The 12,844-nt window shown below is 42.8% G+C and overlaps 1 protein-coding gene across 2 annotated transcripts in view; it reads right to left on the reverse strand.

Moving 5' to 3' along the window:
* Window positions 1-12,844, reverse strand: part of znf407 (zinc finger protein 407) — a 140,920-nt gene that overhangs the window by 67,025 nt on the left and 61,051 nt on the right. For both annotated transcript variants that reach the window (XM_044034432.1, XM_044034433.1), the window contains exon 5: window positions 10,841-10,915. In XM_044034432.1, coding sequence (XP_043890367.1) covers window positions 10,841-10,915 — 75 coding nt within the window. The remainder of the gene's footprint in view (window positions 1-10,840; window positions 10,916-12,844) is intronic.

The following is a 12,844-nucleotide window of genomic DNA, read 5'->3' on the forward strand; positions in this document are numbered from 1 at the left end:
TGTCCCATTATTGTTAGCCCATAAATTTAACAGGTTTAACAGAACGATGAGGAACCTGATACAGCTACTGAAGACAACGTGGGGAAGCAGGTGAATTTATGTATGTGTGTTTGTGAGGTGCGTTGTGTTGTAGCTATGGTAAAGTGTGTGTGCCTGTGGGGTTACAGATGAATAGCCATAACTGCTACACACTGATATCAGTGTATCTGCACACACAGAGAACTATACACTCTGGAAAGTGCATGTATCTGGAAGGGAAACACACAGATACAGAAAGTGTCTCCTGTTTTCTTTTGAGTCTACAGTATGTCTCCATTCCTCAAACAGTGTCTCAGCATGTGTTACACTTTAAATGTTCACCTGTCATCACCTGACGTTCAATAGAATATAAAATCTCACAACTGGTGTAAAGAATTAAAGCCTTTCTTTGATCCCTGATCTCTCAGGTCAAACAAAAAAAAAGAATATTAGAAAATAACAAGGTGGGTCTAAAGGCCCCCTGAAGAAACGCATTTCTCATCTGTGCTGAAGTGTAACAGCAGTGGACATTCAAATGAAGCGCTGCACAGTGCTGGGGTCATTTCTAAATCACACACACACTCTGACAAAAGCTCAAATAAAATGGTGCGCTGCACACACACATGAATAAGTGAAGACCCAAGCACACGTTTGCCACATATATGGACTTACACATGGGACTATGTGACGCACGCACATACATGTACTTGAAAGACCACAAATTCAGTGAGATTTGCTGGGGAAGAAATTGTGTTCCGTGTGTGCAATCGCAGCATGGACAGACACGCACACACACACACACACACACACACACACACACACACACAAAGCTCTGGGTCAGGGGGACAGCGGTAGCTCAGAGCCAGCTGTGACCTGCCGGTCCAGGTGCTCAGGAAAACCGCTGTTAACGGCCACGATTGATGATCTAATCAAACTGTCACCACAGCGATCCGCAGCAGTAGGAGGGGAGGTTGGGGTGGCATGGGAGTGTGTGAGGGGCTGGAGCAGGTGGGGTCAGATCCAGGAGGCCTTGTGTATGCTTACCATTAGCCCAAATTGAGAGTGACAGTCTCAATAGTGAACCCCAAGTAATGGAGGAAACAACTCCAGCAGTCTTCCGGAGGATGTCACATAATCAAGGGAGCCCCTCCAACACCCAACAACCACCGCCCGAGCTATAACATCTCGTCCTGCTGAGCGTGGGGGTGCTGCATGGAGACTGTGGATGTTAAGGGATGATATGGTACAGTGCCGGACCAAAGGCCCACATCAAGCAGCGTATAATGAGTTCTGCATTGTTGGAATGCTAAACACACACACGTCCACACAAAGTGGCCCAGAAATCAGCTAGACCTGACGCTGCACTTCGCAGCCCGCCCCCATTTCATAAAATGTGGTCCCATGGGTTCATTAAGGGACATGTATTATTTTTGATTAATCAGTTTGGTGTCCTTGATTTATTGATGTGCTGTTGAACCATCTGCACTGTTCATAAAGAGATGACAGATGGGCAAATATCAGCTAAAATTACAGCTGCATTCCTTCTCATTTTCTGCCTTGTGTCTGCATTGTCAGAACTGTCCACGGCACGGATCCCATGTGTTTTGTCCGACACGAGAAACAATGCACACACACACACACACACACACACATACACACAGGCACATCACAGAGGATGCAAAAAACAAACAAACATGTCAGCTACAGGTCACATTTTTTGCTGTGCAATTAATGTAATAAGCCATGGAAGGAAGTGGATCATACCAGTGAGTCGAGGTTACCAGCTGGTTTCTTTCAAGGAACACGAGGTGGTCGCCAGTAAAATGTGAACTGGTTTATTTTCAGTCATATATTTGGCCAGTAATTACCACTTAAAGTTATGATAGAGTATTAATTTTAAAAATCCTTTTTTTTCCCCTTCACATATTACCTATTGATGAATAAACAATAATCACATTTCAATAAAAAAATAATTGTTTCATTAGAATTAGAATTTGTTATTCTAATTAAAATAAGTGGGTATTTTGCCACTGCATTTATATTAAATAAGGTGGGTACGCGATTATTATATTACAATATTAATCTGTGAAATAAAAAGATATATGTATTTAAGTAAACATACATGCTGTGATGATTTAACATCAGTCCCCAAAAAGGCTACTTTAGAGGAAGGTACTATCATTTACAGAAGACATTTACAGACTGACAGTGATATGTAAAAAAATATGATAATGTAAGTAAAATACAAATGGCAATCTCTTGAAAATGAAGCTCAACAGCGCTGTGCAGCTGCACGGGATGATGTGTTAATATTTCTTCAGTCCAAATACAAATAAAATGAATTAAGTGTTGCTATATTTAGCCGGAAAAGAGAAAAGTTCAGGAAGTTGTCCAGCTTAATAGCAGCCTTGTTGATTGCAGCCTGTTCTGTGTGTGTGTTAATCACCTTCCCTGGGATATATCCACGACTGCCGCTTGCCAGTCCAGCTCGCATTAATTTAATCGCTGCTCAGCTAATTCATTGATTAATTGGTTCATTAGTGATGCCTGGCAACATCCATTTCTGCCATGACAGTGTGATGTTTCAATAGAGAAGAAAAACAGGCTGGCTACAGCCCAGTTTTTCCATAGTCCCACTGTGCATAATGTCCAACCACTGTCAACAGTTAGCCGCACAATTGTGTCACTGTATAACTGCCTGGTTTTGTGCCACAGGATGTGAATTAATATGAAGGTGAACTGTGCACATTCCCCGTTCTTGTCTGGTTGAGTAATGTCACTTGGGCTTCAGTGGTGGGTGACATCATTCTTGGGAAAGAAAAACTTCAAAAGCTGGAGGGACTGTTGGAGCTGCACTCCTGAGATGAGGTAGATGCTGTTGGGAGACAAACTACTGCTGCAGATTTATTCCATAATTCAAGGTCAAGTTCCTGTGACATGATGAGCGGTTTCCAACTCTGAGAGAAGCTGTCAGCGGCTAACTAACATTACTATTAGTAATAGGAGCCGATGGGACCTTGCTGCACCCGGCAACAAGGAGCTAGAAGATAAAGTGACCACCAACAATGCACAGCCTGAACAGTAGTGCTGATGTGACATCACTGGCCAAATGAGACCCCTGACCTCTTTACTCAAAAGACACAGACCCAGATTTATAATTGGCATTTTGTCACAGTTGTGGCTCCCAAAAAAAAAGGTTGTCCTGTGATTTAACTAATGATGAGCAAGACCACATAGGGTGAAGATTTTAGCATTTAAGTGTGTCAGCTTTTCAGAGAACCAACATGCGCCCCCCTCTCACACACACGTGCGCGCACACACACACACACACAGAATTCTGCACCATATGCTCATGACAAGTGCATAAAAATTGTTCCCAAGCGATAGCACAGGCCAACCCATAAAAACTTAATGCACCTAATTTTCCAGTAATCAAACTTTTATAGACTGCGATGGCTTTTAAACTAACAAATTTTAATTATCGCTTAATTTTAACAGCAATATTAACGCGATCCCTCATTCTGCGAGTGTTCGTTCTCCATGAAATATTGAACAGGGTAAACATTGAGGCGATGTCCGCTGGCTCCTTTTCAAACAAGCAGCCAGCAAACACAAAGGTGAGCTAGGGGTCGCTGAGGCCTCGCCAGAACCACACAGTACCACACAAGGCCTGCGTGTGCTGCACAGACCTCTGGGAAATTGAGCTCCACGAATCCAAATAAAGCATTAAGTCAGCGTGCTGACGATGCACAAAGATTACAGCACAGCACTGATCACTGATGAATGTTGGTCAGTGGTTATTATGTGATCCCGCTTCAGTGCCACACAGTTTCTCTTATGTTGGTGCAGCGAGTTTGATTTCAAGACTGTTGCCCTTGGGTGGCTTCAAAACGAGACTTTACCACCCAACATCAAGCAAGAGACAAAGTGCTGACACAGGCAGATAAGGGAAAGCAGAAAAACGAAAGATTAAAGAGTAGATTCATTATCAATAATTAAGGGAAAGGATTTATTCTAATGAATTAGGGGTTGTCATTATCTACTCTTTATCTCCCTATCTTGCTGCTAACTCTCCTTTTTTTTGCCTTTTTCTCACTCTCACACACACTGGCTCTTGGTTTTTGTGTGACTTGACCCCTGCCTGCTCCTTGTCCTCCATATTGCCACCATGCTGGCTACAGGCATGGCGCTTCCGCCCCTGCTCCCCCTGTCCAGCATGGATGATTCCATTCCACAGTGCCGGGGCAATATGGCCGCACTGCACGGCATGCTGGGATGCGGCTGCGAGCCCAGAGCCTGGCGCTGCAGAGCCAGATGCCCACTCAGCTGAGCTCGGCCCCTGGTACCGTGAACAACTGCAGCAATGTATAAATCAATTCTGTTTTGTGAACACACAAAAAGGAACAGGGTGCATTTTGTGAGCGTGGCAGGCGGCTTATGATGAGATATTATCATTGTCACAGTTGTCCATATGTCATATGTCGTATATTTCTTTTCCTGTGAATTAAAAGTGTGACTGAAATAAAGGAATACATTTGCCAATTTAAAGATAGACTAAGATAGAAAGCACAGGCATACATGACGTGTTTAAATCTAAAGCGAGCATCTTCTTTTCAATCCCAATGATAATCTGGACTCTTCTCACTGCAGTCATGTAATAAGTAACGCTCTGAATATCCTTGTCTTCATTTTGTGAGTCATCACACCTGCGCTGCATGCATCATGCTAGCTATTTCTGGATGTGTGCTCATGCCTTTTCACCTGGTTTTCTGTTTTCTTCGGGGGATTTTAGCGCCCGCTTACTTGGCCCAGACATATAGTAATGTTGTAGAGAGAGAGGAAAAAAAAAAGCACAGCAACTAAAAAACTGTGTGCAGACTTTAGCAATTAGACATCTCTAAAACACTGAAGATATTCTCTACAGCTGCTTGTATCGTGCCCCCTCCCCACTACTTAAACAAATATATCTTTCTTCTGGGTTGTCAGCACTCCTGTTTCAGGAGTGATGAGTGTATTAGTTCAGGGAGTTTATTATTACAAGCGTGAAAATAGCAGGCATTTTAACAATTACCTATGAAAACAGGTATGTGAGACAGGTCAGTTGTCTTATGGCGCCCTGTTTTTAAAGAACTAATTACAAGCAATTGAGGCAAGGTTGCTGCTGTCAATCATGCGCCCCCGCTCCCTTGTTGTGACTGCAGACTTTATGCATCAGTATATCACACACAGAGACGCAAGCCAAGGTTATAATAACAAACTATGCCAAAAACAAAAGTAGTGGTAATATAAAAAAATGATACCGGTGAAATATGTGAAGTATTTTTAGATAACAGAGTGGGAAGAGAGAATACGTTTCTTATCACCTTGACGTGGACATTCTTACACCAATAATTTTTGAGAAGAAGCAAGTGTTTGAATTGTGACTCAAAAGGGGAGATGGCACATGCTGTACTAGTTAATGCCACACTTGCAGCAGTGACGGCTGTATCCTCGCTTTGTTTTATAATCAGGATAACTGCCATTGTTCTCTTGAGAATGAGCAACAATCACTCAGCATCAACAAAATCAAACGACTGCGAGTAGTTTTTACACGTGGCTTTACTATCACTTCTCCAACTGGGCGGGCCCCAGACCCTGCAGCCAGTAAAAGGACTATAATATGGATGATTCAGTGCCATGTTGTTACAAGTGAGTGACAACAAATCGAACAGCTTTCTGTTATCTTCCTGAGCTCATCCTAAATGTTTTCATCTAAAAAAACATTTCTATCACAATAAGTCATTCAACTAAGTTCACAGTTCAAACTTGTGAGGACACGTGGTCTCCATAAGTAAACATCGACAACAAAGCGCACACATGCGAGCAGACAAAAGGAAGGAAAACAAGCTGCTCGGTGCCTGCAGTGAGGAGTAGTGGTGTGACTGAGACGAAGACCCAGTTGTGTCACTTTACAGTTCCGCCTTCTCTCTCCTTCTCTCTCTCTCTCTCTCCCACCCAGAACCTGTCAAATAGTCAGAGTCTGTCACACATCCTCCCCTCCAAACCTTCTTCCTCCTCATCCTCGCTGGGCTTGCAACGACATATCGATGCTAATATTAGCCTTTTATTTAAAGTCAGATCTGACCAGTGTAGACCATCACGCTCCACGACAACACCTATTAGTGGGCAAAGATTAACGTGAGATATTGTGGTTGAACAGCTATGGACAAAACATAGTTTTCATATGTAAGTAATCGTACTTTAAGATAGTCTGCTTGTGTTTTTGTGGGTTTCCTTAAACAATTAAGAACATGCTACGAGTAGCTACATATGACATAAGAAAATGTCCAGAGGAGAGTGTTGCGTTTGACTTCATGTGTCACAGATTGTTTTTTTTATTTACTTTCAGGTTTCATACTTCAACAATAGGAATAGATCACCCAAATGCAATACTTTAAAAAGATGAAATTGGCACAGATTTCTCCAAGTTTAAGCCAATCATCTGAAACAGAATAGTAGTATCAAAAATTAGCAGCCCTTTGAAGGCCCCATGGGTGGGATTTTACCCTCCTCAGGGGTACCCACACAAAATGACTTGGCATTTGAGGCCCCAGATGGATTTGGATAAATGGAGCCTGGTGTTACCTATGGGTAGTCAGGTTTCTTTCTCCTCTTGCTCCTCCTCCTCTCTTCCTTTGACTAACAGATCTCCCCAGCGTTCTAAAAATATCAGGTGAACAGGGCCGTAGAGATGGTGATGAAACTGCCTCTCTGACACTGTCCCACTGCAATCCATCTCTCCACCGCCTGCCAGCCAGCATATGTTTGCAATTGGCTCCCCTCAGCAGCCCCCATCGCCTCTCAACCCACCCCCACCGTTCCCCAGTTGCTGGTTCAGGTACCCTCCCCACACACACACACACACACACACTTTTCCTTTCTCTCCTTTTCCCTCAGCTTCCATCCAAGTCTCCAGTTGTGGGCTTTCAAAACCAGTGCAATTATCAATCACTTGGCCAGCACTGTCACGTCTGACCAAACCTCTCATACACACACGCACACACTCTTCCTCTCTTTTTCCATTTCTTTCTTGCATTTTGTCATCCTGCCTGTCTTTTTGTCATCCCACCTCTCTCCCTCTCTCTCTCTCTCTCTCACCTTCTTTCTCCATCTATGTCTTCTTCTTCCGCACTCCGTCCTCTGCCTCCCCTCTTACACTTGCCCAAATTTGTTCCACTTAATAAGCCCTCCCCACTGACCTTGTGCTAATTAAGCTGCACTGTGTTGGAAATATGATGGTTAATTAATGATGAGATAAATTCTGTCTGCAGGACTGTCAGAAAAATGATGACACAGTGTTTTACAGGTTTAAATAGAACAAACCTTGTGGCCATCCTCCCTCTGAGTGCACATGCAAGAGAGTGTGTAAGCGTGTGCGTGTGTATGAATGTCTGTGCAGGTACATGTTTGAATGTGCATGAATGAGCGCAATAAAAACGAAGGTGACAAAACAATGGAGTAGAAAATGATCTTTTGAATGGTGATTTGTGTCCATGCGCACGAAACATTACTGCACTCAACAGTGCATGTGTCGAGTTTATGTTGAACATGCAGTGACTTCACACACACTGTATGTCTTTGAATATGAGTATTTTTTGGCATGAACGCTGACCTTGTCAGGACCAGTCGTTTCATGGGGACAGGACCTGGTCCTAATATGGCTCAACCTCATTTCTGAGGAACTATTTAAGGCAGGGGTGTCAAACTTATGGCCCGTGGGCCAGATCCAGCCCACCAGAGTGTCCAATCCGACCTGCAGGATGAATTTGTGAACATGTTTTGATTAGAATGTAATTATAATGAGAAAATACTACATTTTGGGTGTGTTTTGTCCCTTTGTAGATCCACTGCGATCTGTACGTTGTAATGCACATGTTTACATGGTAAACTTAGGCGTAATATTGGTGAAATTGCACTTATTTTTGAAACTCAAGAAACTTCAAGGTGGTTTATAATATGTTTTGTAAAAATATATGTATATATGTATATAAATGTAAAACAAAGGGAAATATTTGGAGTCCTTGTATGTGGCTCCTGAACTAAAATGAGATTGACACCTGGTTTAAGGGCTAAGAATTTTATTGTGATTAGGTTAAGGTTAGGGTTAGGCATTAACTGGTTCTGGTTAAGGTTAGGGATTCCGTTTAAAATGAATGGAAGTCAATGCAGTGTCCAAATAGGCACAAGTGTGTGCGTGCGTGCGGCTGAGCAGAGTGACTGGAGCTGCTCCTGCCAAGAAACACTGAGCTAACCACTATCAGGTAACACACAGACCTTACTCCTCCATTCACACTTTGTATCCTCATGTGTGAATGTGAATGTGTCCTTGGCTGTGTTGCTTTCGGTTACAAAAGCCAAGAACACAAAAAGTCTTTGAGAGTGAGACTGTAAGGCTGTTATGGGGCACTTATAAATGCGTGTCACTTGAAGGCCAATTCATAGTTTCCGTATCCGCAAGTCTGTTGAGGCACCACTACGCTCCATGTGACGCTAATGTTTTCATCCACTCGTGTCTGCGACAGAACGCGCCAAATTCTCTGGACGAGCGGCACAAAACTTTGTGGCCGCGCAGACCTACACGTTTACTGCACAGGGTCCAGGTGGTACACTGGGCTGGTTTGGATTAGAATGTGGGATCGTGTACACATGTGTGGAATGTGGATCCTTGGGCATGAAAGTGTAACCAGAATGGGTACACACAATTCTCTGCAGAGGCCTGACATAATGACAACATAATGACAACAACTAATCACAGTTTCCTTCTTAGGAAACTCTAAATAGACAGCTTTCAGAAAAAAAACAGAGCAATTTCTGTTATGGTCAACAGCCAGAGCTCGTATTGTTTGTACTTTGCTTAGGTGACGGCAATGTTCTAATGTTAGGGAAAGAGACACATACACACACTAAGGTCACCAAATGCCAGTTTGTGTAGAAGTACAAAAATGTTGATGACTGACTGGTCAATTAAAGCTGTAGTACATAACTTTTAGAAGTAAATGAATGTCCGATGTGTTCAAGTCACTGCCAAATGAGTTGACAAAATGCTAAATAAGGCCCACGCAACACTTCATATGTGTTTCTCTGTATAGTGGTCTTTTGTTCTCCTGTCACCCGTCAACATTGCTCTGCGGCGCACAGGAGGTGATTTGTTTTACAATCACGACTGACGGAGGCAAGGCAGAAGCACAACAGCAGCACAGTGGTAGTAAAGTGAGACTGCTGCTCAAATATGGCTTAAAAACACACAGAGAAGCAGCCACAAGAATGTTCAGCAGTGGATATCACTGCTAAAAAATGGACATTCAGCTGTTTAATGGAATAAATGCTTAATGCAAATAGGTAGTGAAGTGGTGGGGCTACAGAATCCCCTGGACATACATCACGTAGAGACACCAGCAGTGTTTACTCAGACTTCTCCGTGGGGTGACTGTCCACAGTGGAGCTTTAAATCCAAGTGCCTTCACAGTTGCTGTCAAAAGGCCAAGTTTTGAGGATGACTGAAGTCAGTCCCGCAAGATGAAATGTTGGTGGGCAGAGCGAATGGACAGCACTTTCTCATCCTTCAACATTCACAGCTGAAATGCCACTGAGCAAAACCCTCCAGCTGCTCTCTGGAACTCGGCAGAAAACTCTGGTTGCACTGGTCCCAGACAAGAACATACAGCATGTGCCTGTGAGTAATAATTAAAATACTGCTTGAGAACATTATGTCAGCTATCCTTGGATAAATAAAGGCTACACTAACAAAACATGTGGATAAATGGAGGCTTTGAGCATTTGAGGATATGAGGATTTGTTTCCATCTAATCCAGATGAACAGCTGACAGTAGGAATTTAGCTGATAATGTCTGCGAGATGGAGAGGCATCTGGTCGGGCTGCTTACTTCCACGTCTGAAGCAACTTGTCATATTTAATACCACATGTTGTCAAAAGTATCAATTTGGTTGCGGAGTAATGAAAAAGCGGGTCTGTTTCTATTTTAGAGGCTAGCTTGACAGATTGAGAGGTGTTTAAGGTTTCGTTTTGACTTGTCAGGGTAGGAAGGGGGGATTTCACAACTTCATCTTCTCATCTTTCTCTTTCACACACAATCACAACACTGACAGCAGGACTCTGCCTCTGATAGACGGGGCCAAGCGGGAGACATTGCACATACACAGAAACACACGCTCACATGCGCAGACAAAAACGGTAAAAGAAACATCCTTCATCCTTAATTCAAGAGGGAGAGCAGAAAGTAAGATGAGGGAGCCAGCCAGATAAAGTTTGACAGAAAAAAAGGATGTAAGCAAGACAGCAGGACAGACAGAATGAGTGAAAGCCATTTAACTCATTAGGCAAAGGGAGGATCTCAAGTTATAACATGAAATTTAAATGGTAAGGATTTTTTTTCTTTTGCCTTAAAAGCTTGCAGACCTCCATTGGGGTTGTACGAGTCAAATCATCTTACAAAATCATAAATTAATTGCCTGCTGTATCTCTCACTTTAGTCTTTGGGAAGAGAGTGGAGATAGTTGATAGTGAAGATCTAAGATGGGGCAAACTGATCTGAATCTAATTCTCCCTTTCATATATTTAAGTGTGCTAGATATAATTTTACTGACAAAACTTTCTGTGCTAAAGTCAAACACGTGGCTTTCAAGTTTGTATGGCGTGATGGGTTCCTGCCTGGCGGCCCATCACAATGACCCAAGTTGGACCTACAGGTGAACTGGTGAGCCTTTCTTTGCTTAGTATTTAGGTGACAAACACATACAGAGTACAGCTGGGTGTCAAGTTTACCTCTCTTTACGCTGTCCAACTCCATGCTTTCCCAGTAGGTGGGTACTGAGGTGCTTCTTCATCACAAAGGCCCATCTACAAAACACAGAAGAAAGACAAAGATATAAAGATTGTTCTGAAGGTTTTATTTAACGCATGCAGCTTTTTGGTGAGTGACATGTGTTTCAGTGGATCATAGACATTCTTACACACGTAATATCTACAGGTCGTGATGCTGCACACGCACACAGTCACAAATACCGGGTTACCATAGCTTTACAGTGACCACACAGTCCTGACTTTGTTCAGGGCCCCACGTTTTTACGGTGTCTTCTAAACAGCAAATGAAAACATAATGAATGGATGACAGGAATAACTACGACGACATCCAAGCAGCTTCACCAGTGTTTTCATCCCCTGGCCTATTCATTTAGCACCCATCACTTCCCATTATTGTGCAACTGAGAGACAATGACCACATCTGAGAGCTGAGGATGGAGCGACATGAAAGCAGCTGAGGGAGTTGAACCGACAGTCGCGTGGTCGCCGCTGTCGCGACACAAACTCGGGTCCTCTCCTCTGTGTTTTTGCTCTGGTTTTTTTTCTTTTTTTTCTCGTCTTTTCACTTTTCCTCCTTCCATCTAGATCATTACTCTCTTTTTTTCTCTCTGGCAACAAGCCTGTCTCTGTCTTTCTAACGCTTTACTTGTGACTTTGAAACTCAGTCTAACATGAAGCAAAAGCATAATTATTTCACCATTTATGTTGCCATGTCAACAATCTTCTTCAACCCCCCCCGACATTTGGGCACACACACACACACACGGCTGTGTCCTCCATTCCATCAAGGCCCCAGAGTCCCGTCAGTCATGAGGGCCCCTGAGGCTGACGCTAACTAACATCACCATATAAATATTCAAATGTTCCACTGTTTTGCCTCGTTATCATCACTCTGCATTTCTCTCAGTCCTCTCTAACTCAATCCATCCACCCGTCTACAATGTTGCCTTGGAGTTAAACTGGGAGCAAATGAGCAGATGACTAAATCTAGTACACTCCAATCAGGGAGAATGGCAGGATCAAAATGCTGAGCCTCTCTGGCCCACTGCAAGTGCCTCTGACTGACGGCATCATCTATAAATAAACAAACAGCATAATTAAGATATTTCCAAGGGGGTGGCGTAAAGGAATGAATCAATATATTTGGGAGAAAAGAGCAGCCTTGGAACAATACACGCATGCTTGTTTAAGTCGTCGTGTTTAGACGTGGAGAGAAAAAAAAAAGCTTGCAAACATTTCTGTTAATTATGTATTACAGCTGTCCTTCATAAACCTAATTACAGAGTGCTGAAAGGCAACAGGGGCAATTTGCATATGCGCATGAAAGACAAGACATATGCAAAATATGATTTTAATTAGCATTCTTTGATAGTAAGGGGTACAAATCAAACTGGCATGTTGTGAGATTCTCATCTTGCCTATTTTTTTTTAGTGGATTATTCTAAGACTGGCACGAGAGGAAGACGGATAATGCCCTATAGAGCCACCTGGCGCGGGCTGCACGTGCGCACACACACACACACACACACACAAATAAAAAGATGCATATAAGAGCACACAAATTGTAGATGCCAACACTTTTACAATTAGCTATTTGTCATGTGATTATCTAATAAACACAAGCTACAATTCTTGATGAGGTTCATATAAAACACACACACACACACATTTTTGTACAGCATTCTAAGTGAGGACACTCCTAGACATAATGCATTCCCTAGCCCCTTACTACAACCTTAATCATTACAACTTGACCCTTAACCTAAACCCAAATTTAACCCCAACCCTAAAACTAAGTCTTAACAACAATAATAATAACAATAATAATAATAATACATCATATTTATATAGCGCTTTTCTGGACACTCAAAGACGCTCAACCCCTAAAAAGCCATTTTTAGGAGTGACAGGTCATGAGGACCAGCCAAAATGTCCACTCTTTTACGTGATGTGTGAACTTGTATG

This window comes from Solea senegalensis, linkage group LG9 (genome assembly GCF_019176455.1).
Source record: "Solea senegalensis isolate Sse05_10M linkage group LG9, IFAPA_SoseM_1, whole genome shotgun sequence".
Taxonomy (NCBI): domain Eukaryota; kingdom Metazoa; phylum Chordata; class Actinopteri; order Pleuronectiformes; family Soleidae; genus Solea; species Solea senegalensis.